Source organism: Globicephala melas, chromosome 6 (assembly GCF_963455315.2).
Source record: "Globicephala melas chromosome 6, mGloMel1.2, whole genome shotgun sequence".
In the NCBI taxonomy this organism is placed as follows: Eukaryota; Metazoa; Chordata; class Mammalia; order Artiodactyla; family Delphinidae; genus Globicephala; species Globicephala melas.
In genome coordinates, this window is record NC_083319.1 from 35,586,539 (window position 1) to 35,613,994 (window position 27,456).

Sequence of the window (27,456 nt, forward strand, 5' to 3'; positions counted from 1 at the left end):
CAAGCTTAACACAGCCTCCTAGGAATTCTTGACACTACCAAGACTTTACCTGTGATCATGCACCGTGATGACATTTGTTTAAAATGGTGTTTATACGAATAACAAGTATTGGCAAGAATGTGGAAAAAAGGGAACCCTTGTACACTGTTGGTGGAATGTAAATTGGGGCAGCCACTGTGGAAAACAGTATGGAGGTTTCTCCAAAAACTAAAGATAGAACTACCATATGACCCAGCAATTCCACTCCTAGGTATATATCCGAAAACAAAAACACTAATTCAAAAAGATACATGCACTCCAGTGTTCATAGTAGCATCATTAACAATAGCCAAGATATGGAAGCAGCCTAAGTGTCCATCAACAGAGGAGTGGATAAAGAAGATGTGGCACATAAACACAGTGGAATACTACTCAGCCATAAAAAAGAATGAAATTTTGCATTTGCAGCAACATGGATGGACTTGGAGGGCATTATGCTAAGTGAAATAGAGAAAGACAAATACTGTATGGTATCACTTATATGTGGAATCTAAAAAAATGCAACAAACTAGTGAATATAACAAAAAAGAGGCAGACTCACAGACGCAGAGAACAAGCTACTGGTTACCAGTGGGGAGCGGGGAGGGGCAATATAGAGGTGGGGGAGTAAGAGGTACAAACTATTAGGTATAAAATAAGCTACAAGGGTATATTGTGTAACACAGGGAATATAGCCAATACTTTATAATATCTATAAATGGAGTGTAACCTTTAAAAATCATGAATCACTATATTGTACACCTGCAACTTAGATAATATGGTGCAGCAACGGTACGTCAATAAAAAATAAAATAAAATAATGGTGTTTATATGTGGATAACAGTCCAGAGAGGCTTCAGAGACATGGATATAATGATATGTGCTTCTGTGGCATAGTTGTAGGTTATTTGGGGTCAGTGGTAACTGAAGGTTGCTAACTGCCTGGCTTCTGGGGCTTGAGGAGGTGCTTCATGCCCCTGTGGACCTGAGCCATCTGGGAAGCCCACAAAAGAAGGCAGGCACCTTGGATGGGCTTTGTCTTTGATACATGACATTGGTCTGGTCTCACCTTTTGTCTTCTCCTTCCATTCTAGCCGGAACCACATTTTCAAGGGCAGTGCAGCCGGCATAGCTGTGAATGAGAATGGCAGAGGCCTCATCACAGGTAGGGGTGGGACTGCCTGGAGCTGAAGCCCCCAGTGACTACAGCCAAGCCAAGGTCCCAGGCTTCCCACCCACCCAGTCCTTCACCTTGACACACTGGCCTCCTTGATAGTGGGTAGCACTTGGGGATGCCGGCTCCATGCACTGGCCATGCTTATCAGGCAGGGAGAGAGCGTCTGCTCTTTGCCAGGCCTGGTGCTTACACGATCTGAATGGATGGCCGTTTCTGACATAACACTGTCAGAAACATTCATGCCACACAAACTGTCTGAATCCCTCCTCTTGGCTTTTACGGGCTTGTGCCTGCTCTGGCAGTCCATCCCCATTTCCCCTCTGCCTGGCCAATTCCTGCTCATTCTTTGAGTCTCAGCCTAAGTGTCACTTCCTGGGGGAAGTCTGCCCTGACCTCCCATTATACATCTACACTCACTCTACCCAGTAGGCCTGCTCTGCAGGACATTTTACTTAATTTCTTGTGATCTGTTTAATGTCAGTCTCTTTTGTTGTATCCTATAAGGCAAGGATCAAGTCTGTCTGGTACGTCAGTGTAGCCTCAGCACAGAGCGTAGCCATACCTAGGACATTAAGGAGATTCAGTAAATATTGGGCCAGTGAATCCCCCTGACTGGATCCAGCCTTCCTTCATTTATCGGACGTTTTTTGAGTACACGCTGTATGCGGGAGCTGGGGATACAGCAGTGAACAAAACATGATTTCTGCTGTCAAGAACTGACATTTTAGGAGGGGAAAAAAACAAAAGCATTTTTTTCCCCAGGGAAAGTCATATCTGAGGGTGATAAGTGCTTTACAGATAATTAAAATAAGGTGATAGAGGAACTGTGTGGGTATTTAGTATTGTATGGTCAGGGCAGGCCTCTCTGAGAAGGTGACATGTAAGCCAGAAGCTGGATGATGGGAAGGAGCCCAGGAAAAGAACGAGGATTCCACACGGGGCTACCTGTGGGGATAGACTTTGCATGCCTGAGGAGCACAGAGGTTGCTCATTTGACTGCAGTGTGGTGAGCAAGGGGCAAGGAGTATGAGATGGGGTCCCAGAGGCAGGCAGGGAGGGGCCAGCCACACAAGGTCTCATGAGCCATTGCAGTCCTGTTGCAGGAGACTGAGAGTCTGCCCTGCCACCATGCTGGGGCAGCAGTGTCCCAGGACACCCCTTCTAACTTGTGGCTCTTCAGCCCGCTCACTCCCAGAGACATGGTGGAGGGGAGAGGAGAGGAAGGCTGTGGTCAGTCCAGAGCTGAGGCTGAGAAGGACAGGCTAGCGCCTTCCCAGGCATGTGGGGGAATGGCTGGATTCTGCTTCAGCCCTCCCAAGGACAGCCCCCCAGGACAGAACAGTCCTGCCTGGCCTTGGTCCAGGGACTCTAAAGCCAGTCTGTTCTTAGTCATCAGTCGTCCAGGCCGCTGGGTACAGTGGATGCTGGGGAGGTAGGAGACCACAAGACAGACATGAACGTTGCCCTTGAGGAAAGCAGACAGTAGACAAGTCCCTAGAAAGTCAAACACCAGACAAGATTCGGGGTGCTGACTGCTGACGGGAAGGCCTAGGCATCTTTGTCCAGACTTGCCTTTCTATCAGCTGTCCAAGTCCTCGTTGCCAGCACTGTAGGTGACTCTTGACCCTCTTTTCTGCCTCTTCCCATAGAAAATGTCATCCGAGAGAATCAGTGGGGAGGTGTGGACATCCGCCGAGGAGGGGTCCCCATCCTCAGGAGCAACCTCATCTGCTTTGGCTATTCCGATGGTGTTGTTGTCGGGGATGAAGGCAAAGGCCTGCTAGAAGGAAACACCATCTACGGTGAGGGCACATTCCTGGGTGAGGGGTTTGGGACCCAGCCCAGCCTGGAGACAGGCAGCCCAGGTTCCATCTCCAGCCTGTGGGTCCTGAGAAAGTTGCTGCCTTTCCCTGGGCCTCAGAGATCTCATCTTAAAGAATAGCATCCATCTCAGGTCACAGCCACATAGACCCTACACTTACCCACATAGAAGGCACGAGGCTCTCATAAATCACCTTCTAATGCAGATTGACCCCATGGTCACTTGACCCCAAAGCAGAGAGCGTTATCCCCCACTTAAAACAGCAGAAGGCAGGAGTGGATCTTGCATAAGGCCAGGGCCATTTAATTTCTCACACATGGACGTCTAACTTCTCTTATCCTTTCTTTTGATCCAGAGAACTAAAAATATAATGGGAGAAATAGGGTAATCGTAGAAGGAAAAGTGTTCTCACTCATTCTGTGATTTTGGGCAAAGCTTCCATCTTTCTGGACTGCATCTCTAATAATAATAATTATTATACTAACCTACATTCAGGCTCTGGACTCTTGCCAAGCCCTTTATATGCATTAGCACATTTAATCCTCATGACTACCTTCTGAGGTAGGTACAGTTATTAAACCCATTTTATTTTATTTTATAATTAATTTTTTGGCCACACTGTGTGGCTTACGTGATCTTAGTTCACCAACCAGGGATTGAACCCATGCCCCCTGCAGTGGAAGTGTTGGAGTCCTAACCACTGGACCTCCAGGGAATTCCTGTAACCCCATTTTAAAGGTGAGGAAGCTGAGGCACAGAGAGGTTCAATAACCTGCTCAGTGTCACACAGCTAGGAAGTGGTAGGGCTGGAACTCAAACTGAGGCCACCTCCATCTCTGTGCAGGGAGGAGTTGGGCTGGATGAGCTCTGAGGGCCCCTTTGGCACTGTCACCATGGGCTTGTGTGCTTCTCATCTGGAAGTGGGGCCTTGACAGTTCCCAGAGCACTATTATACCCCATGGAATGATTGCCGTTGTGAGATTGACCTGTTACTACCCCTCTTGTATGAAGAAGCCTGCAGCCAGGCCGTAAAGTGACTTGTCCGAGGCCATTTGCAAATCAGGGACTCTGTCTCCAGGCCAGCACCTTTCCTGCTTCCCCTCTCGGGGAGGCACTGGGTGCTGCCTCGCCTGTCACTCGGCCTCAGTGACCAGCTCCTTTCACTGTCCCAGCTAATAAGGGCTGTGGTGTGTGGATGATGTCGTCTAGCCTACCCCACATCACCAGCAACCACGTCAGCTACAATGGCGTGTATGGAGTGGCAGTGTTCAGCCAGAAGGATGGCTCCGGGGAGTCCCCTGGAGGCCATGTGGCCCAGGAGAACTTCGGAGAGGACGGGGACGCCACCCTCTGGGAGACGGAGCTGGAGAAGGATGACGACCTGCTGCGCCGGCCCATCGCCACAGCTCTGGTCGAGTCTAACACTGTTAATCACAACGGAGGTGAGTGCCCCTCCCTACAGCCCCTGCTCCAGAGCCTCCCGTGCTCTGCCTGCCCTAAGGCCCTTCTAGCCTCATCAGCCACTTCCTTCAGCCACTTACCCAGTACCCCAGCCCCCTGGACTTCACTGCCCTTGACTTGAATCCATTCTTTTCTGTTCCCACCCACCCCACCCTGCCTTTCTCTTGCTGTTTCTCTTGCCTGAAATTCCCTTTCTCCCATCCACACGTCCCAAATAACTCGAACCTCAGAGCCCACTGCAAATTCGCCCTCACCCTCTGTTCTTCTCTCCTCTGACCTGTGCTCTCCCCCAGCCCCAGTGGCACTTGTTAGGGGGCCTGGGATTGTATTTGTTTCTGTGGCTGTTTCATCCACTCTGAAAGGCTGTGAACTTGAGGCAAGGAACTGAATCCCACTCCTGTTGGTGCCCCCTCCCCTCAGTACCAGTCCCACACCTGGCAGACACGTTTCCAATCAGTTCTGAGACACAGTTTTCACATTTTAACATCTGATGAGATGCACCTTACAGTTGATGGCATATCATGGTTTAATTGGCAGTGGTTTTTCTTTCTTAGAGAACACAGAAAATAAGAGTATTTAAAATCCATGTTATCTTAAACTTGATTTAAAAAATGACAGTAGGTGTTTGATGTTTATTGAATTGGAAAAAAAATTATTGTGAATTTCATCCAACTCCACAGCTCCCAAACCTGGCTGATTATCAGAATTACTCTGGGGGGCTGATGGAGGAAAGCTTGTTATAAAGAGGTCCCTGGGCCCTAGTAAGCTCATCCCCCTGGGAGTGGCAGAGGCAGGGAGATGGGTAGCCAATGGCCCCAGCCCACTTATCCGGAAAATGAGTTCTGTCCCCTCCCAGTTCAGGGTTTCCTCTACGTGGCCATGCTGTCCAGTAGGACAAGCAAAGCCACATAAATCCACAAATACTTGATTTAATTTTGCTGTTCTCAACCAAGCCAGGAGAAGCAACAGGCAGTTGGCACCAAAAGGTTCGGGGTTGCAAGCTCACAGCTCAGAATGCTCCCATGTGACCCCGCAGTCGGCATCCTCCCACAGCCTCCTCCTGGTGCTGCCGGTGCCTCTTACCACTGGGGAGAACTCCTGCTCACCCCGGGTCCACATGCCATGCTGCCTCTCCCCACACGGCTCTAAGCCTGCTGATTTTGTGCTTTTTTCTACAAACACATAGTGTCACTAAGAAATTTCTTACTTCTTAAGAAATAAGAAAATTTCCCAGAATAGTAGGGAGGCAGATTCTAGCTCAGAATGGAAAGCAAAACAAACAACAACTTTCTAGCAGGTGGATCTGTCTAGAGGTGGAGTGGGCAGCCTTGAGCAGGTAGTGAGCCTCCTGTCACAGGTGGTGCAGATGGGGGTAGGATGAGGCTGCTGGAGGAGGCATGCCAGCACAGGACGAGAGCCTGGGCCAGATGACCAGCTGAGCCTAAGGAATCTCGTCACATCATGTTTCCCTGGCCACTTCAATGAGGACTTGGTGCAGAAGGAACAGAGTTTCCTTGCTGGTCCTGGGTTTCCTCCTGCTCTGTCATCCAGCTTGGAAGATGCAACCACCAAAGGCTGGTTCTACATGTTGCGACCTCTCCTCCCCCTCCCCCTCTCCTGGGTGCACAGTTCTGGGAAGGCTTTTCCTAGTGGTATTGTCAGCAGTGACTCTGGGACCACCCTGTGTTTTCTCTGCTCCCAACCCCTCTACCCACAGCTTCAGGACTCTATGTCCAGAGTAGTGAGTTGCTGCATGTCATCACCAACGTGATCCATGCTAATGGGGACAGAGGCATCACTGTGGCCCAGAGCAGCCAGCTCACCCGTGTGGCCAACAACAGCATCTCCTGCAATCACCAGAGTGGGGTCAAGGTGGAGGCCCAGTGCAAAGTGGAGTTCCGAGGCAATGGTATCTATGACAACAGAGGCCATGGCATCATCACCAAGGGTGACAGCACTGTCATTGAAAACGACATCATTGGCAACCGGGGTAGCGGGCTGCAGCTGCTGCCCACGTCCGACACGAAGGTATGTATGTGTGTGATGTGTGTGCCCATGCAGGGCATGGCCCTAGGAGAGCCCTCGTGCCCTCTCTGCTGAGAAGCAGAACCTTAAACCCTCAGCACTCTGCAAGGGTGCTGCCAAAACCCAGCCTGGGAGATGCAGGGGGACTTCACGCAAGAGGGGACGCAGGAACTGGGCCCTGAAGGATGAACAGGGGGTACTGGCAGGAAGCTGGGGCCGGGGTGCCACCCGAGGTATCTTCATGGTCTTCAGTTCAAGATCAGGGCTATTTTAGCTCTCTTCTCCTAACAGAATAATCTCGCACAGGACCCGGTATGCAGTATATGCTTAATGGAGAGAAGTCTTGCCTCGGGGCCTTGGCACCCACTGTTCCCTGTATACCCGGAGTAGCCTTCTCTCCCCTTTTCCTACCTACCAAGTCCTACAGCTTGGCTCTCCCTTTCTTCTGGAAGCCGTTTCTGACCCCCCAGGCTGTTTGAGGTGCCCTTTTTTTGTACTTCTAAGGTGCTTATGCCCACCCTTCACAGGGCACTTCCCACAGTGCTCTGTGTCTGTTCCTTCGCCTGTGTTTCTTCCCCACAGGACCTTGAGCCCCGAGCTCCGTTTTTACGCAAAGCACTGAGCTGGGTGCTAGGGTTTCAGTGTTGAGCCAGACAAACCCAATCCCTGCCCTTGTGAAGTTACAGTCGCAAAGCCTCTTTTCGGCTTTGTGACTTCATGAGTCAGTGACTTCAGCAAGGAGTAAGGAATCCCTTGGCTTTGCATCCGGGCACTGTGGGAGCAGAGGAGGGGAGGAGGGCTCGCTGTTACCTCAGTTGGGTCGCCAGTGGCTCACACCCCATCTGCTGGGTCTTTGCACATTGTTCCTTCTTCCTGGAACAACTCTCCTCTGCTCTCTACCTGATAAACTCCTACCGCTTACCCATCACCTCCTCCAGAAAGCCTTTCCTGGTTCTCTCTGGGCTGGTCTCGATAGCCTTTCCCTGAGCTCGCATGGCTCAATGCTGACCTACCTAGCATGCTCTTACCCCTCAGTTTTATAACTGGTGATTCACTTACCTGGCTCCCCTACCAGTCTAGGAGTCCCTGAGGTGTGACAAGCTCTGGCTGCCTCTCCCAGGTAATAAAGAACCGGATCCATTCATTCCGGGCCTACGGCATTGCCGTGCAGGGCCGTGCCAAGGCTCTGCTGCAGGAGAACACCGTCTTCCAGGGCAAGACCAACAAGACCATCTTTCAGCAGATCTCAAACAACCAAGAATGCATCATGCAGAACAACAAGTTCTTGGTCTTCAAGAAAAAGTAAGTGCATGGGGTTGCCTAAACCAATCTTCTAGAACCACAGTGAGGTCACTGGGGAAGCCAGGCTCAGAGACTGCAGCTGCCCTTGCTCCCTAGTCCTGCTAGCTTTCGGCTCTGGTCAGGTAAAGGCCTGTGCTTGGGTTTTGTGTCAGGCCTGGGCTGAGGACCTGAGCGTGACTCCCTAGGAGGGAATAAGCTTTAAAACAGTCAGGGGTATGTGGTTTCAAATCTCACCTCTGCCAGTTACTGGCTGTGTGACCTTGGGCAAGTTACTCAACATCTCTGAGCCTTAGTAAAATCTAGTTAATAATGTCTGCTTTGTAGCACCAGTTTAAATAGGATCATGTGACCTAGCAGCATATCTGAGGTATCACACAAGTGTTCATTGCTGTGGCTGCTGTTGCCCCTTGTTTCTGGTATTTCTGCTTCAGTGTACAGTTGCTTCACACTCACCTTCCCCAAACCCTTGTCCTTCCCTGTTCCTCATTTTGATGACATCACCATCCATTCTGTTCCAGCAGCAAAACCTCTGCCTCTCCTTCTCCCTGACACTGAAGTTCAGTCAGCTACCAGGTTCTCTTGATTCTGTTTCTAAAATGTTCTTGTACCTGGCACCTCCTCTTCCCAACTGCTGCCACCCTTGTTCGGGTCAGCACCCCTCATCCTGACCCATGGCCCCTGTTCCCATTACCGCTGTTTCAGTTGTTTATGGATGGACTCTGTTCTGGTTGGTTGATACTTTGCCATACTGGTTGCAAAAATAATAATTAGTAATTATTATTGATACCATTGTTGTTGGTATCAGTCCTGCACTGTTAATCCTTCTGTCTTGTTGCAGCAGCTTCCTGCCTGGTCCCCCTGCGCTTGGGCTACCCCCGACCTGCAGGCTGTCCTCTGCATCCTGCCAGAGTAATCTTTCTAAATCAGCTCTGGCCACGTCACATGCATGGTCAGAAACCCTGGATGGAGCCTCTTTTTCTATAGTAATGATCTCTACTCTGTTTTTTTATTATACACTTTCTCAGTAACAAATATTTTTTGAGGAAACCCCCTCAGTATGTATATTTATATAGTCATAACTTATAAAGTATGATATAGTAGAAATTCTAATATTGTCTTCCCAAATCCCAGCAGATCACATTGTAGACTCCCTGGGGTCCACTTCCTTCTCCAGCTTTGGAGACCCCAGGGTACAGGGTACAGCCCAGACCTGTAGGCCTGGCATTGTCTCCTGTGCACTGTCCGCTCCTAATTTCCTCTCTTTTCATCACTTCTTCTCAGGAGCTCACTCTGCTGCCAAATGCAAATGCTTGCAGATCTTTGAACATAGCCCCAGGCCTTTACTCACCCCACAGTAGCCAGCCTCTGACTCTACCCATACCTTTAATTACAGTCCCACTCGTAACATTATTATCATAAAAATACGTAAAAGCCAATGTTGCTGGCTTAAGCAATTTAGGATTTAATGTGTGTAAGAGGCGATCCCTTGTAACTCAGGACAGGTTCCTTGTAACTTAGGACAGAAAGCCCTAATCAAAACATCACTACAATTTGATTTTCCCCAACCCTTCGTAATCTCCACAAGAGCTCGAGGGACTGGAAATCCACCAACTTCTGTCCCCTATAGATCTGCACTTTCCAGAATGTCATGTAAAAGAAACAACACAGTGTGCAGTCTTTTGAGTCTGGCTTCTTGACACTTAGCCCAGTGTATCCCAGATTCACCTGTGGCATCTGTCATTCATTCTTTTTGTCGCTGAGTGGTGTTCTATTGTATGGACGTACCACACGGTTTATCTGTTTATCAGCTGAAGCATATTTAGGTGGTTTCTAATTTTTTGGTGACTGTGAATAAAGCTTGCGTGACATTTACAGTCATACAGGTGGGGAAAAAAATGGGGCTGGGGGAATGAAAGAAACACAAGCAAGCCACTGGTCTTATCTAGATCCTTGTTTAAAGATGGGGAAATAGAGGACAAGAGGGAACCTATCCAAGGTTACATGTAAATCTGAAGGTAGAGCTAGAACTAGAATTAGTTGTGCCCATGTTCCACCTCCTTTTGCTATCACGTAACTAGGGAGATGCAACCTATACCCAGATTTAAACAAAGCCAAAGGTAAGTTTGTGCAGGGCATTCAGCAGATGCTGTAGACTCCCAAAGGGTTCACTCTCATTTTGCACCTCCAGGTCTGACACGTGGTGCCTGGCGAACCCACCAGCACGGCCTCACCTTGAAAACTCTCTCCGAGGCCCCTCTGCTGCCCACAGTGGGCAGAAGGTGACAGCCATGGCAACCAGGATCACAGCCCACGTGGAAGGTGGTTACCACAGCAAACGCAGCATCTTCTGCACCATCCTGTAAGAATGGAGAGCCACGGAGTGGGGCAGCTGGGGGCTGTCCTCAGACTCCGAGAAGGAAGCACATACCCTGCTCTCAGGCTCAGGCCCTGCCCAGCCAAGCTGAGAGGTTGTGGCCTTTGGGATGGAAGAATTAGTGCTTGTGAAGGCTCCTGGTCTCCTTATCACCGCCCTGAAAAACAAGCTCCCAAGTCTTCTGGGGACTAAGAACAAGGTACCTTCAAAACCCTTTGGCTCCACAACCCTCAGCAGGAAAGAACTTGGATTTTTTGTTTGTTGATGGGTTGGTTTTTTTGGCCGCGCCATGTGGCTTATGGGATCTTAGTTCCCCGACCAGGGATTGAACCCAGGCCCTCAGCAGTGAAGGTGCAGTGTCCTAACCGCTGGACCGCCAGGGAATTCCCTGGAATTATTTTTCAAGGAGAAAAGGGGAACCGAAGTTGGTGGGTTTCTAGTCCCTTGAGGTCTTATAGAGATTATGAAAAGTTGGGGAAATCGATAACGAAAACGTTGGTCAGGGTTTTCTGTTTGAGTTACAGGGAACTGCGTTTTATATACGCCAAACCCAGAATCTTCTCAGGGAAGAACGGATTTACTTCTAAGGGAGAGAAGTGATTCTAGTGAGATGGAAAGAGCCCCAGATTTTCCCCTTTCCTAGACCTCACTTTTGACCCTCCGGGGACACTGCCACACCCACCCTGCTGCCTGGGGAGGCTGGCGGAGTTGGGTTTGGTTTCCTTAAGGACACAGTTCTCTTGGACATGGACCTGTGAGGGAGGAAGGGGCTTGGGATAAGGAGCCCCTCTTGAAAGGCTGCCCCAGGAATGACAGGGACATGCTGAAAACAGGAAGGGGCATGTGGAGAAGGCTTCCTTCAAGTGGCTTAGGTGTGCAGGCGCGTGCTGGGCTGGGTGGTGCAGAGATGCACCTGACTGCTCTACCTTCAGGTTGCTCCCAGATTCAGGAGGACATTGGTTCAGCGCTTGCTGCACAGAGAGGATTCGAATCCCACAAGCACACCCAAACCAGCTGCCCCTCCTGGGCGCAAGACTGGCGGAGACCGAGGTGCCTAGGGCCCTCGTCTGTGTCCACATTCTCATGGATGACCACCTGCCTTTACTGACCCTACCAAGGTTTCCCACTCTGTGCCTTGGCTCACGCTTTCCCCTCTTCTGGGTGCACCCTCCTCGCCAGCTACACATGCCTAGGTCCCACCCATTCTTCCAGGCTTGACACTGCCACCTGGATGGCAGTGCTCTGCCCTCTCTGAGCCTCCTCTGCCCTTTCTCTGCCCCCACAGGGTATATTCTGCCTTGCTTAGGAGTTACCCGGGCCCATCCCTGTCCCACTGACCTGCCTGTAAGCTAGCTCCATTAGGGTCACCACCTGTGTCCCCAGTCCCCAGCCCGGGGGTAGGGTTAGCAGCCTGAGTGAGGAGAGGAAGGCTGGCTCCCAAAGGGCTGTGCTGAACCCAACTGTGAATGTGTTAAGGTTCCAGAGCCAGGCAGGCTCAGACCCACTGCTCTAGGAAAGGGGCCCGACGCAGGCCTGGTTCAGCCTGCCACCCACCCGGCCCTTCATGTGGGGCCTCACCAGCCTGGTAGGGTCACTGTCGTGCACCTCACAGATGGCTTCCCAGGCTGGTTCTGCCAGGCCCCCGGTGCTGCTCTCCCGGGTGGAGTAGGTTGGGCTAGAGGGAGCCAGGAGCACTGGCTACCCCCTGAGGACTTCGGGCACAAGAGCGTGGGCCCCTCCCATCCCCAGCGCTGTCCTTTGCACTTACCTATGGCCCCAGTGTGAGTCGCTGTACAAAATGCTGCCTTTTATTATTTTGTAACGAATGACTTTTCTGTGAACCAAGTGCTTATGAAAATCTCAGCAACCAAAATAAAGTTCTCTATTTTAAAGAAGGCACTTTTCGGGGTACTTTCCTTGGTCTGGGTATGTGCTAGGGTTCCTGAGTGCTGGATGTAGGCCTCTCACCACTCTGCCCCTGCGAGGCACCACTGCTTCCACTGAACGAGACATGAGACCAGGGCCATCTTGTCCATCCAGCTTGTTCCCACCTGATTCCAAGTTCCAAGGTCTGTGTCCTCATGTGTCAGTCAGGGACTGTAGTTGCAGTCCTGCCTGCCCCTTGGGTTTTGTGAAGAGTAACAGTGAGGTGCCTGGTGTGGATGACATGAGATCCATGACCACATTTTTCCCAGCTTCAGTCACTTAGCATCTTACAGTGTTTGCCATATCCACATGTCAGCTGAGGAGAAAGCTAGTACTTAATATTTTTCTTTAAATCCTCTTTTAATTAAAAAGACTTTATTTTTTAGAATTTTTTCTCTTAAGTCTTTTTATTAACATGTATAGTTGATGTATAATGTATGTTTTAGGTGTACAACACAGTGATACACAATTTTTAAAGGTTATACTCCATTTATAAAATATTGGCTATATTCCCTGTGCTGTACAATATATCCTTGTAGCTTATTTATTTTATACATAGTAGTTTATACCTCTTAATCCCCTACCCTAGCCTTGCCCCTACCCCCCTTCCCCTCCCACTGGTAACCACTAATTTGTTCTCTATATATGAGAGCATGTTGTTCTTTGTTATATTCACTAGTTTATTTTTTAGATTCCACATGTGATATACAGCATTTGCCTTTCTCTGACTTATTTCACTAAGCACGATACCCTCCAAGTGCGTCTTTTTTTTTTTTAACATCTTTATTGGAGTACAATTGCTTTACAATGGTGTGTTAGTTTCTGCTTTATAACAAAGTGAATCAGAATCCAAGTGCATCCTTGTTGCAAATGGCAAAATTTCATTACCTTTTACGGCTGAGTAGTATTCCATTGTGTATATATGTACCACATCTTCTTTATCCATTCATCTGTTGATGGATACTTAGGTTGTTTCCACATCTTGGCTATTATGAATAATGCTGCTGCGAACATTGGGGTGCATGTATCTTTCAAATTAGTGTTTTCCTTTTCTTCAGATATATACCCAGGAGTAGAATTGCTGGATCATATGGTAGTTCTATTTTTAGTCTTTTGAGTAAACACCATACTGTCTTCCATAGTGGCTTCCCCAGTATACATTCCCACCAACAGTGCACAAGGGTTCCCTTTTCTCCATGTTCTCACCAACATTTGTTATTTGTGGTGATGACAGCCATTCTGACAGGTGTGAGGTGATATTTCATTGTGGTTTTGATTTGCATTCTCTGATGACTAGCGATGTTGAGCATCTCTTCATGTGCCTGTTAACTATCTGTATCTTCTGTATCAGACATTTCCAAATAGACATTGGAAAAATGTCTATTTAGGTTTTCTGACCATTTTTTAATCAGATTTTTTTTTGATGTTGAGTTGTATGAGCTTTTTATACATTTTGGATATTAACCCCTTATTGGTCATATCACTTGCAAGTACTTTCTCCCATTCAGTAGGTTGTCTTTTTGTTGTTTTGTCTATGGTTTCCTTTGCTGTGCAAAAGCTTTTAAGTTTAATTGGGTCCCATTTGTTTATTTTTGCTTTTGTTTCCTTTGCCTTAGGAGACAGCTCCAAAAAATATTGCACGATTTATGTCAAAGTGTGTTCTGCCTGTGTTTTCTTCTAGGAGTTTCATGGTTTCAGGTCTTAACGTTTAGGTCTTTAATCCATTACAGTTTTTCTAAAACCATACACACAAAAATGTTCTAATTTCATTCTTTTACATGCAGCTGTCCAGTTTTCCCAGCACCCCTTATTGAAGAGTGTCTATAAGTTTTAGATTTATAGAAAAAGTGAGGAGATAGGTGGTAGAGAGTTCCCGTACTACCCTTCCTGCCGAGCTTCCCTGTTACTAACACCTTGCATTAGTATGGTACATTTGTCAAAATTAATGGGCCAGTAGACACGTTATTATTAACTAAAGTCCACAGTTCATTCATATTTCCTTAGTCATTACCTAGTGTCCTTTTTCCATTCCAGGACCCTATCCAGGAACTTAACTAAAAAGACTTCACTCCTATAAATGAAAAGCTAGTGGTTTTAATACACACTAAACTGTTAAAATGAAAATATTCACAGTATCACAAGCAACTAAACCTTTGTTGAAACCAAACATTTGGGGGAAATTTGTTACTGCAGTTTAGCCAAGTCAGCATAACCTCATATATCCTGATACACCCCCATGCCACTAAAATCATCTTATATCCCATCAGTAGTATATTAAGCACTGACTTGGTGAGGCTATTGCCCCTTTTTTACAGAAGGAATTGAGTTCTTTGTTTTTTTAACTGAAGTATAGTTGAATTACAATGTTGTGTTAATTTCTGCTGTACAGCAAAGTGATTCAGTTATACATACATACACATATATATATATATATACACACACATCTTTTTTTTTTTTTTGCAGTACGCGGGCCTCTTACTGTTGTGGCCTCTCCCATTGTGGAGCACAGGCTCCGGACGCACAGGCTCAGCGGCCATGGCTCATGGGCCCAGCTGCTCCACGGCATGTGGGATCTTCCCGGACCGGGGCACGAACCTGTGTCCCCTGCATCGGTAGGCGGACTCTCAACCACTGCGCCACCAGGGAAGCCCTACACTCTTTTTTATATTCTTTTCCATTATGGTTTATCATAGGATACTGCGTATAGTTCTCTGTGCTGTATGGTAGGACGTTGTTTATCCATTCCACATATAATAGCTTACACCTGCTAACCCCAGCCTCCCACTGTCCCTCCCCCAACCCCCTCCCCCTTGGCAACCCCAAGTCTGTTCTCTATGTCCATGAGTCTGTTTCTGTTTTGTAGATAGGTTCATTTTGTCATATTTTAGATTCTACATTATTAGTGATATCATGTGGTATTTGTCTTTCTCTGACTTCACTTAGTATGGTAATCTCTAGGTCCATCCACGTTGCTGCAAATGGCCATTATTTCGTTCTCTTATGACTGAGTAGTATTCCATTCTATATATGTACCGCATCTTCTTTATCCATTCATCTGTCACTGGACATTTAGATTGTTTCCATGTCTTGGCTGTTGTGAATAGTGCTGCTATGAACATAGGGCTGCATGTATCTTTTTGGATTAGAGTTTTGTCTGGATATATGCCCAGGAGTGGGACTGTTGGATCATGTGGTAATTCTGTTTTTAGTTTTCTGAGGAATGGAATACTGTTTTCCATAGTGGCTGTACCAACTTACATTTCCACCAATAGTGTAGTAGGGTTCCCTTTTCTCCACATCCTCTCCAGCATTTGTTTCTAGAGTTTTTAATGATGGCCATTCTGACCAGTGTGAGTTGGTACCTTGTTGCAGTTTTGATTTGCATTTCTCTAGTAATTAGCGATGTTGAGCATCTTTTCACATGCCTATTGGCCATTTGTATTTCTTCTTTGGAGAAATGTCTCTTTAGGTCTTCTGCACGTTTTTCGATTGGGTTGTTTTTCTGTTGTTGAGTTGTATGAGCTGTTTGTATTTTGGAAATTAAGCCCTTGCCAGTGGCATCATTTGCAAATATTCTCTCCCATTCTGTAGGCTGTCTTTTCGTTTTGTTTATGGCTTCCTGTGCAAAAGCCTGTAAGTTTGATTAGGTCCCATTTGTCTATTTTTGTTTTTATTTCTGTTGCCTTGGGAGACTGACCTAAGAAAACAGTGGTACGATTTATGTCAGAGAATGTTTTGCCTATATTCTTTTCTAGGAATTTTATGGGGTCAAGTCTTATGTCTAAGTCTTTAAGCCATTTGTAGTTTATTTTTGTGTATGGTGAGTGTGTTCTAACTTCACTGACTTACACGCGGCTGTCCAACTTTCCCAACACTGCTGAAAAGACTTTTTCCCACTGTATATTCTTTCTTTCTTTAAGATTAATTGACCATAGCGGTGTGAGTTAATCTCTGGGGTCTTTACTCTGTTCCATTGATCCATATGGCTGTTTTTGTGCCAATACTATGCTGTTTGGATTACTGCAGCTTTGTAGTATTGTCTGAACTCTGGGAGGGTTATGCCTCCTGCTTTGTTCTTTTTCATCATCATTGCTTTGGCAATTCTGAGTCTTTTATGATTCCATATAAGTTTTAGGATTATTTGTTCTAGTTCTGTGAAAAATGTCATGGGTAGTATGATAGGGATCACATTAAATCTGTAGATTGCTTTGGGTAGTATGGCCATTTTAACAATATTCATTCCTCCAAGAGCATTGGATATCTTTCCATTTCTTTGAATCATCTTCAGTTTACTTTATTGTTTTATAGTCCTCAGCATATAAGTCTTTCACCTCCTTAGTCAGGTTTATTCCTATAAGTATTTTATTTTGGGGGGTGAGATTTTGGAAGGTATAGTTTTTTATATTCCCTTTCTGATATTTCATAGTTAGCGTAAAGAAATGCAACCGATTTCTGTATGTTAATCTTGTATCCTGCTACCTTGCTGAATTCATTTATTCCAATAGTTTTTGTGTGGAGTCTTTACGGTTCTTTGTATAGAGAGAGAATCGTGTCATGTGCGAAGAGTGACAGTTTTACCTCTTCTCTTCCAGTCTGGATACCTTTTCTTTTTCTTGTCTGATTGCTGTGGCTAGGACTTGAAATATTATGTTGAAGAGAAGTGGTGAGAGTAGGCATCCTTGTTTTGTTCCAGATTTTAGTGGGAAGGCTTTCAACTTTTCACTGTTGAGTATTATACTGGCTGTGGGTCTGTCATAAATAGGTTTTATTATGTTGAGATATATTCCCTCTATACCCACTTTGGTGAGAGTTTTTATCATGAATGGATATTGAATGTTGTCAAATGCTTTTTCTGCATCTATTGAGATGATTGTGGGTTTTTGTCTTTTGTTTATGTGGTGTATCACATTGACTGATTTGCATATGTTGAACCATTCTTGTGAACTTGGGATGACTCCCATGTGGTTATGGTACATGATCTTTTTAATGTGTTGTTGGATTCTGTTAGCTAATATTTTGTTGAGAATTTTTGCGTCTATATTCATCAATTCATCAAAGATATTGGCCTGTAATTTTCTTTTTTGGTGGTGTCTTTGTCAGGTTTTGGTATCAGGCTGATGGTGGCTTCATAAAATGTCTTTGGGAGTGTTCCTTCCTCTTCAGTTTTTTTGGAAGAGTTTGAGAAGGATCAGTATAAGTTCTTTGCATGTTTGGTAGAATTCGCCTGTGAAGCCATCTGGTCCTGGACTTTTGTTTGTAGGGAGTTTTTAAATGACAGATTCTATTTCACCTCTAGTGATCAGTCTGTTCAAATTTATCTATTTCTTCTTGGTTCATTTTTGGTGGGCTGTATGTTTCTAGAAACTTGTCCATTTCTTCTAGGTTGTAGCATTTGTTGGCATATAATTGTTCATAGTATTCCCTTACGGCTTTCTGTATTTCTGCAGTATTGGTTATTATCTCTCCTTTTTCATTTCTTATTCGGGTTCTCTGTTTTCTTCTTGATGAGCCTGGACAGGAGTTTGTCAATCTTGTTTACCCTTTCAAAAAACCAGCTCTTGGCTTTATTGATTTTTTTTTTTTTTGACTTACTATTGCTCTTTTATTATGCTTTGGAGGAAATGAGTTTTCCTAATACATTCTTTAGGAAACCTTTGGGAAGCACTCTTTTTTAGGTGTTTCCCATTCCATGCCAAAATATTTTCTATTTTTATGAAATATACAGAATGTGCTGTCATAACTGTTGTCCTGTGGGACTCCACTTTTGTCTTTCCACTTTAGGCAAGTCCTTCTTTGTCCTTATGGATAATTTGGATTTCTGTAAATATTTAGACATTTAGACAGATGTTTTCATATGGTTATTGATTTTTTAACATAATTTTTGAGATTCTCTATTTCCTCTCTGATCTTTATTATTTCCTTCCTTCTGCTGACTTTCAGTTTTGTTTGTTCTTATTTCTAATTTCTTTTTAAGTGGTAGGTTAGGTTGTTTGAGACTTTCCTTGTTTTTTTTGAGGAAGGCCTGTATCGCTATGAACTTCCCTCTAAGAACTGCTTTTGCTGCATCCCATAGATTTTGTATGGTTATGTTCTCATTGTCATTTGTCTCAAGGTATTTTTAAATTTCCTCTTAGATTTCATCGTTGACCCATTGGTTTTTTTAGTAGTATGTTGTTTAGTCTCCATGTAATTGTTTCTGATTTTTCTGTGGTTGATTTCTAGTTTCATGCTCTTACGGTCACAAAGATGCTTGAGATAATTTCTATACTCTTAAATTTGTTGAGGCTAGTTTTGTGCCCTAATATGTGGTCAATCCTAGAGAATGTTCCATGTGCATTTGAAAAGAATGTGTATTCTATTTTTGGGGGGTGTAATGTACTGAAAATATCAATTAGTTCTGACTGTTGTATCATTTAGGATCTCTGTTGCCTTACTGATTTTCTGTCTAGAAAACCTGTCCATTGGTGTAAGTGTGGTGCTGAAGTCTCCTACTATTATTGTATGATTGTCAATTTCTGCCTTTATGTCTGTTAGTATTTTATGTATTTGGGTGCTTCTATATTAGGTGCATATATGTTGATGACTGTAAAATCCTCTTCTTGTATTGATCCTTTTATCATTACATAGTGTCCTTTTTCTTTATGGCTTGTTTTAAAGTATATTTTGTCAGATATGAGTATTGCAACCCCCACTTTCTTTTCATTTCCATTTGCATGAAATATTTTTCTATCTCACTTTCAATCTGTGTTTGTCCTTTGCCCTAAAGTGGGTCTCCTCTAGGTAGCATATTGTAAGCTCTTGTTTCTTTAATCCAATCTGCCACTCTGTGTCTTCTGATTGGAGTAGTTAGTCCACTAATAAATATTGATAGATACATATTTATTGCCATTTTAACCTTGGTTTCCTGTTGATTTTATATTTCCTCTTTGTCCCTTTCTGTTTTTCCTTTTGTGGTTTGATGTTCTTCTTTTGTATTATACTTATGTTCTCCTTGGTTTTTGTGAATCTGTCATATGTTTTTGATTTGTGGTTACCCTGTTTTTCAAGTATGTTAACCCCATCTTCTATCTCCTTGCCTTAGACTAGTAGTCATAGAGGCTCAAACACATTCTAGGAAATGAAAAAAAAAATCTACATTTTCTGACTCTCCTCCACCACATTTTATGATTTTGATGTCCTCTTTTACATCTTCATGTTCATCCTTTTGCTGTTCATTGTGGTTATCATCACGTTCACAGAAATTTGATTTTTTAAAAATCTGTGTACTGGCTTATTTATAGGTGATTTTCTCTCCAATTGTGATTTTCTCTTTCCTATATATTCTTCTTTCTATTTAGAGAAGATTTCAATATTTTCTTTAGGATACGTTTTAGTATTGCTGTATTCTCTTCGTTTTTGCTTGTCTCAGAAATTCTTTCTCTCTCCTATTCTAAATGATAATCTTGCTGGGCAAAAGTATTCTAGGTTGCAGATTTTTCCCTTTCAGGACTTTGAATATATCTTCCCACTCCCTTCTGGCCTGAAACGTTTCCGTAGAGAAATGCTGATGGCCTTATGGGGCTTCCCTTGTAATTAACTCTTTTTCTCCTGCTGCCTTTAGAATCGTCTAATTTTTGCCGTTTTTATTATAAAATGTCTTGGTGTAGGTCTGTTTGGGTTTACTTTGTTTTGGACCCTCTGTGCTTCCTGTACCTGGATGTTTCCTTCTTTAGGTTTAGGAAGTTTTCAGCCATAATTTCTTCAAATACATTTCCAATCCCCTTTACTCTTTTTCCCCCTCCTGGATTCCCTATTATGCCTAGATTGGCATGCTTTGTATTATCCCATAGGTCTCTTATATTGCTTTCATTTTTATTCATTTGGCCTCCTGTCTGCTGTCCTGATTGGGTGATTTCCATTATTCTGTCTTCCGGGTTGCTTGTTCGTTCTGCATTATTTATTCTGTTCATTGCCTTTAATTCAGTTTTTGTCTCAGTAAATGAGTTCTCTAATTTTTATTGGTTCCTCTGTATAGTTTCCAGTTCCTTTTTACAGTGCTCTGCATTTTTGTTGATAGCCTTAATTCCTTCAATATTTTTATTATCTTTTTGAAATCAGTGTCTTTTTGAAATTGGTGTCTGTTAGACTAAAGAGGTCTGTTTCATTATTCTTTCAGGGGAATTCTCTTGGTCTTTTAACTGGGAGTGGCTCCTCTGCTTCTTCATTTTACTTGTATTTCTCTTATTCTGTGAGTTTAGGAGAAACAATTATCTACTGTGGTCTTAGGAGGCTCTTTATATGTGGGGGCATCCCTGTGTAGCTTGTGTGGGTTTAACATTTTTGGTTCAAGGGCTGTTCTTAGTATGGCTGCCTATCGCCTCTTTCCTCAGCACTTGCTGGCCATTACCCCCTTAACGGGCTGTGCAGATGTGGCAGCTGGTGCCCAGTCGTGGGACTCTCAGTGGCAGTGGCAGCTCATGCATGGCCCTGGAGCATGCCATGGGAGCAGAGGCAGCTCACAACTCTGCTCCCCGGGAGGGCAGAGTCAGCAGCTCGAGACAGCTCCTGCAGTGAGTGTAAGAAGTGTTCTGCTGAGAGCTTGCACAGGGGAAAAGGCTGTAATGGCAGGTTCTGCCCCTCCCCTTGCACACTGCCCACACAATGGTGCCTGGCCTCTAAGGCGGCCCAGGCTTCCTCCTCATACAGCCTCAGGTAGGGTTGCACCAGACTCCGACCGCTTCAGGCTGTTTCTGCACAGCCCACCCCAGTCCTCTCCCCAGGTCTGATCGCCAAAGCCCGAGCTTCTTCACCCAGCCCCTGCCCGCACCACTAGACACGCATCTCAGGCTGGGAAGTGCAAAGCAGTGGCACTGACCGTCTGTGCAGCTCTCTCTCCGTTCTAGCTGCTGCAGACTGGTTGCTGTGCTCTACTCCAAGGTTCTGAAGCTCCCTCTTATAACAGCTGATCTCTCTGCCAGCGAAAGAACTTCCGAGGGTGCAGGAACCTTTCTTCTTTTACAGCTCCCTCCCAGAGGCCCAGGTCCCATCCTGATTCCTTTGTCACTTTTTTCCTTTTTGTCCTACCCACTTATAGATTTTCTTGCTGTTTCAGAGGTATGAGGTCTTCTGCCAGCATTCAGTGGATATTCTGTGAGAACCTTTCCACATGTAGATGTATTTTTGATGTATTTGTGAAAGGAGGTGGTGAGCTTCACATCTTACTACTCCGCCATCTCGACTGCTCTCCCAGAAGGAACTGAGTTCTGAGTGGTGATGCCTGTCAAGGCCAGTAGTTGAACGTTCCCTATCAAATGTTAAGAGCTTGTATACAGAAGACGTATGAGTAAGGCTGTTATCTAGGGCTTCTGTAATAGGAGCAGCTGGGACACACACACATATAGTGCCCATCTTCCGCCAAGTCATTTGGAGGCAGAAGTGGGAGGAACACAGAACACCTATCCTACCCTTGCTCTTCCGTGGTTGGGGAAGCATCTGGAAGGAGACTGCTCTGAGTAGCCTGCATTGGTTGACTGTGCAGGGTTTGCTCTCCCACACAGGCCAGACCCGCCCAAGAGAACCTACTCCATCTGATTGAGCCAAAAATCTGTCTCCCTGGCTAAATCCTACCCATACTTCAGGATCCTACTTCATCATCATTCCATGGAACACTTCCCTTAATCTCTTCAAATCTTAGTTATGTGCCCTTCCTCCCTACCCACCTGTGTTATCCCCATGGTGGCACTGAAATCCTCTGCATTGAAAAAGTCTGTTGATGTGTCTGATTCCCCCCTCTCCCATGCCCTGTGAGGTCATGCACTGTTGATCCTCTATACCTAACACCCAGCAAACTCATTAAGTATTGGACATATAGATGGATGGATAAGGAAACAAACCCAACCCCATTCCTAGTATTTCTATCTTCTGGAGCCCCCAAAGGACATCTTTTCCCTCTGTCTGTGGCAACTCTCCAGAGATTTACAGACAGCATCCTTATCCCCCTGGGATCCACCCTGCTCCTGCCCTCCGTTCACACATGCCAGTTTGGAGACTGTCTCCTCACCATCTGGTCATTTTTCCAGATCCACTCCAGTGGCTCTGGGAGAGCCCAAAGAAGGCAGAGTTTGGGAGTCTCATCCTGTGCCTCAGGAGGTATGTCCCAGCTCTTACGTGCAGCAATTATGGATCAGAAGATAGGATTTTCTAATGGTGCTGTGCTTCCCTGGGGTCGCTTGATTCAGTCTGCAGTAGCTAAGTCCCCTCCGCAGGGTGACTTCCCACAGGTGAAAGTTAAACCCCTGTGCAGAGCTCACAGGTCTCAGCTGCCCCCCACCCAAGCAGCTTACACTGTGGCCTCCCTGGCCTTCCCTGCTGGCCAGTCAGGCCCAAATATTGATGCCTGCTGATAGAAGTGTACAAGCACAGCAAAGACCAATATGGGGGGAGGGGAGAAAAGTCAGGAATTTGGGATTAACAGATACACACTACTATATGTAAAATAAACAACAAGGACCTACTGTATAGCACAGGGAACTACATTCAGTATCTTGTAATAACCTATAATAGAGAAGAATCTGAAAAAGAATATATATATATATATATACACACACACACACACATATAGTAACTGAAACACTGCTCTATACCTGAAACGTTGTAAATCAACCATACCTCAATTTAAAAAAAAAAAAAAGACCAATACAACTTCATCATCCAGACCTCCCAATCCTGTTGAGGCCACTGCCCCTTGTAGCCAGAGGAGACCCTGACTATAGGGAATGGTGGGCATGCTGTGGCCAGACCAGACAAGAGCCAGAGCTGGGTCTTGGAAAAGCACATGAGCCTACACTATCCTCAGCAACAGCCCTGAACCCTACCTTCTTCCCTTTCCTTCCTTCCATCAGCACAGAGAAAGTCTCTTCTCCAAATGGTTCCTCATGGTGGACTCACATGGGGCCTGCTGGGCTTGTTCCAACCCTGAGTAGTCTCCTGATATGAACACCCTCATCCCACTAGTTCTTTCTCCCTTCCTGTCCAGAACTTTGCAGGGTGCAGTTATGGCCGTGGGGCTCTGGAACCCATTCTCCATGATTATCGTCCTTTTAAAATGCAGTCAAGCCTAGCATGGCCGTCTGGTGCAATCTGAGTGACTCACAACACAACTGTCACCCCTGCTCAGAAACCAGTACTTGCCTGAGTGCAGCCGAAGGCCCTGTCTTAATTGTCAGGATGGTATTTCACTTCTTGGTTTGGGCCCATCATTTGCCACCTATCCAGGCTCCTTGGATAAAAGGCTGATTCCAGGGCTGGAGCAGGCAAAGTACAAGACGGCTAGAATATCTTGTGGCAGAAATTAAGGAAGCACCCTTAAAATGATGGGGATACAGGAGCTAGCTTGAAGGAACTCAGATTGACCAAACGTGGTACAATCTGAGTATCAAAATAAATGATAACAATGTTCACAGGATAAGAATCTATGAGTCCATACTGATAACTAAATGAACACAATTTTTAATGGAAAAGAAAGCTTCTCCACATAATAGAATACCATGATAACTATATAAGAAATTATGGGAGTTAGTTAGAAAATCACTCACCATTTTGCAGCCATCCTGATAACTGATTCAGCAAAAATGATCAATCCAGGCTAAAACTTATGGGTAGTAGTCTGATGAGGAACAGGACATTTAGAGGCTCAAAGTATCTTTCCACAAATTACTTAGTAAATACAAAAAGAAAAGTAGTAACTTCACAGTGGAGAGAACATAACCTTAACCAAGGAGTAAGTTATCAGCGAGAACAAGATAAACCAAGATAAACCATCTACTGTGATGCACTTGGGACACAGCACCATGCCTGTGAATTCCCTGCCAAAAACGTATATCCTGAATCCAATCACAAGGAAACACCACACAAATCTAAATAGAGGGACACCCTACAGAATAACTGATTTACTCTTCAAAATATCAAGGTTAAGAAAGGCAAAGACTGAGGAATTGTTTTAGATTAAGTAAGACCAAAGAGATGTGATCAACAAAATCTGAGCTGTGGGCCAGATACTGGTATTGTATCATTGCTCTAGTTCCTGCTTTTGGTAAGTGTAATGTGCTTATGGAAGAGAAAGTCCTTATTCTTAGGATATATACTGAAGTACTTAAGATAAAAAGGGTAGGGTGCTTTTCTCAAATTGTCCCAAATGGTTCAAAAAGATATATAAATATATAAAGCAAATAATAAATAGGACAACGCATGAACAGTTGGAGCATCTGGGTAAAGGATATACAGAAGTTCTTTGTACTATTCTTGCAACTATTTTCTAAGTGTGACATTATATCAAAATAAAGTTCTTAAAAGAAGGCACTTTAAAAAATTTTACCTAATTAGCTATTTCAGGTTGGGTCCTCTGCAGGTATGTTAAATACACCTTCTTTGACTTCATCACTGTTAAATGTCCAGCAGGTCAGGGCCACAGAAACTTCCCTCCAGGGAACAGACTTCATTCTGTTAACACCCGTAAGTTATTCCACGAACTGCAAATCTTATTAAAGGTACAAGCATCTAGCCCACAGTCTCTTTTTCTTCAAAGAGGTCATCAAGCAACATTATGGCAAATAACTTGGTTGGATCAAGGAATCCTCTGTGAATGGATCAGTAAATAAATGGGGTTTTAGAGCTAGGAAAAACCTAGTACGATCCCATTATTCTACAAGTGTTTACTGCCTAATAGCTCTGCCAAGGAAAGAAGGTGCAGCTCATGCACTATGATTCATTCCACAGACACTGGCGCTTATATGCCAGGCACTGTGTTAGGCACCCTCTCACGAGACTTGTTGAAAAAGGCCCTCTTTTGAGCCTTCTGACCCCAAACCCCTTGACGAACAGAAACTTGCGTTTCAGTTAACCTCTGGGACTGCATCACCTACAATTAGTGAAGTATACCTGTTGTCACCCAGCACAAGTATACTGCTGACCCCTGAACAATGCAAAGGGTTAGGGGCACTGACCATGCAGTTGAAAAATCCACACATAATTTATGTCAGCCCTCCATATCCGTTCCACATCTGCAGGTTCAACTAACCACTTGCATGGTACTATAGTGTTACTATTGAAAAAAATCCATGTATAAGTGGACCCGGGCAGTTCAAATTCATGTTGTTCAAGGATCAATTGTATATTTACCATCCTAGGCTTTTCCCCATCAATATCACTCCTCTTTGTGAGTGACTAAAGAAAGCTGCTTCCCCACTAGGACAGAGGCTCTTCAGAGGCCAGGTCACATGCTGTGATCTAATCACTGCTGGAAATTAAGCCTCAAGGTGTCAAAACCACCAGAATCTAAAAAGTACGCATGAAAATACATTTTAAGCCATAAGCACACTAGGAATTCTTTTCCCAGAGACAGATCAGGATATTATTTTTTTTCTGATGCAGAGTCACATACCTGATTTCACAACAGCTTAGGTAAAGAAAAACAAGAGGCACTTAGATTTCCTGCTCACATCTCTGCTGGACGGAGATCAAGTATGCTACAAGTGCCCGCTACCCAGGATCAGATACAAATGGGGACAAGCCAGACAAGAGCATGGAAAATGTGCACTTTAAGCCTGGCCTTGACATAGAAGTGGCTCTGATAACCACATCCCAGTGCTCAAAGAAATGTAAGGATCACCTGTCCCGAATGAGTCATCCAAGGCCCATTTTTACCATGTACTCCCTAACGGATGTCCCAGCTGCTGTGTAAACTTCCTCCTTTCTCATTTTCAGAGAGAGCTGGATTCTGTCTTCCTTCCTCCACTGTCCCTGGCCCCCAGCACAAGCACCACACACCTGAGCTGCTCCCACTGCCTCAGAAGAACCTTGAAGAGCTGAGTCTGGGGGACTTCCCTGGTGGCACAGTGGTTAAGAATACACCTGCCAATGCAGGGGACACTGGTTCAATCCCTGGTCTAGGAAAATCCCACGTGCCGCGGAGCAGCTAAGCCTGTGTGCCACAACTACTGAGCCTGCGCTCTAGAGCCTGCGAGCCACAACTACTGAGCCCACATGCTGCAACTACTGAAGCCCGCAAGCTCTAGGGCCCGCATGCCACAACTACTGAGCCTGCGTGCTGCAACTACTGAAGCCTGCACACCTAGAGCCTGTGCTCCGCAACAAGAGAAGCCATCGCAACGAGAAGTCCACGCACTGCAACGAGGAGTAGGCCCCTCTCGCTGCAACTAGAGAAAGCCTGCACACAGCAACGAAGACCCAACGCAGCCAAAAAATAAAATTTAAAAAATAATAAAAGGGGCTTCCCTGGTGGCGCAGTGGTTGAGGGTCCACCTGCCGATGCAGGGGACGCGGGTTCGTGCCCCAGTCCGGGAGGATCCCACATGCCGCAGAGCGGCTGGGCCCATGAGCCATGGCCACTGGGCCTGCGCATCCGGAGCCTGTGCTCCGCAACAGGAGAGGCCACAACAGTGAGAGGCCCGCGTGCCGCAAAAAAAATAATAATAAAAATAAAAAACACAGATGTTTAAAAAAATGTTTTTTAAGTAGTCACCTTCTCTTTAAAAAAAAAAAAAAAAAAGAACTTAGTCTGAGCATTAGCCACATACCTAAGTCTCTCCATGTCACAGTCCCGTTCCTCACAGCACCCCTCTGGACACTGACTTCTCCATCTCCCCCTGGCAGATAAGGTTGGTGGCAGTCAGCATCCCTTCCCATCTACTTCTGGTACGGCTTCCTGTAACTAGAGGCTGAAACCTATTTCAAAGACTCCCTTGCTGCAGGATTCTAGTTGCAAATTAAGTTCCTAAATATGAACTCAGAGAAAAAGGAAACAAGATGGAGGTCAGCCTCTTAATCTTTTGGCTGTTTGTGCTGACAAGCAAGGAGGTAGAGCATGGGTACTGATAGCATGGGTGGCTGAACCAGAATTTCAGTGTCAAGTTGCCAGCTTCATGAGTTCAAGAAGCAGCTGAATTCAAGTAGCTTCATGAATTCAAGTGGCTTCTTCATGCCTGGCTGGCCACCCCAGCTGTGTTCTTGAACTCAGCAGTTCCAGTAGCAACCTCCTGACTCCCGCTCCTGCAACCTTTAACAATTTTATAGTACTTTATATCCATGTATTAAACTCCTTTCTCCTTAAGAATATCTAGGACCATTTGTTTTCTGCACTCGACTCTGACTGATTCACTCCCCTCAAAAACGTGGCTTTCAGAGCTGACTCCTACCCTCTGTGTGGCTTAAGCCAGGCAGAGCAAGTGGGTTAATCATTTCCTCTGATTTGGCTCTGCTGTTTCAGCAGCCCGGAACTAAATTAGTCTGTTTTGGCAAGCCCATCACATTGGTGACCTGAAGCCTCCTCTTCCCCCCTCACTGGGCTTTGTCCTC

General features: G+C 45.3%; 1 protein-coding gene across 10 annotated transcripts in view; it reads left to right on the top strand.

Moving 5' to 3' along the window:
• The window catches only part of FBXO10 (F-box protein 10), an 81,208-nt gene extending 54,564 nt beyond the window's left edge, over positions 1 to 26,644 (top strand). For 4 of the 10 annotated variants that reach the window (XM_070045720.1, XM_030884277.2, XM_060300736.1 and 1 more), the window contains 6 exons: positions 1,113 to 1,183; positions 2,845 to 2,997; positions 4,190 to 4,459; positions 6,196 to 6,506; positions 7,624 to 7,805; positions 9,994 to 12,047. In XM_070045720.1, the coding sequence (XP_069901821.1) occupies positions 1,113 to 1,183; positions 2,845 to 2,997; positions 4,190 to 4,459; positions 6,196 to 6,506; positions 7,624 to 7,805; positions 9,994 to 10,168 (1,162 nt within the window). In that variant the 3' untranslated portion in view covers positions 10,169 to 12,047. Of the gene's footprint in view, positions 1 to 1,112; positions 1,184 to 2,844; positions 2,998 to 4,189; positions 4,460 to 6,195; positions 6,507 to 7,578; positions 7,806 to 8,643; positions 8,789 to 9,993; positions 12,048 to 14,568; positions 14,671 to 22,163; positions 22,234 to 25,845 lie in introns of those variants that run through there. The other 6 variants (XR_009564285.1, XR_009564283.1, XR_009564287.1 and 3 more) reach the window with 6 other exon arrangements.
• The last annotated feature ends 812 nt before the right edge of the window (positions 26,645 to 27,456 follow it).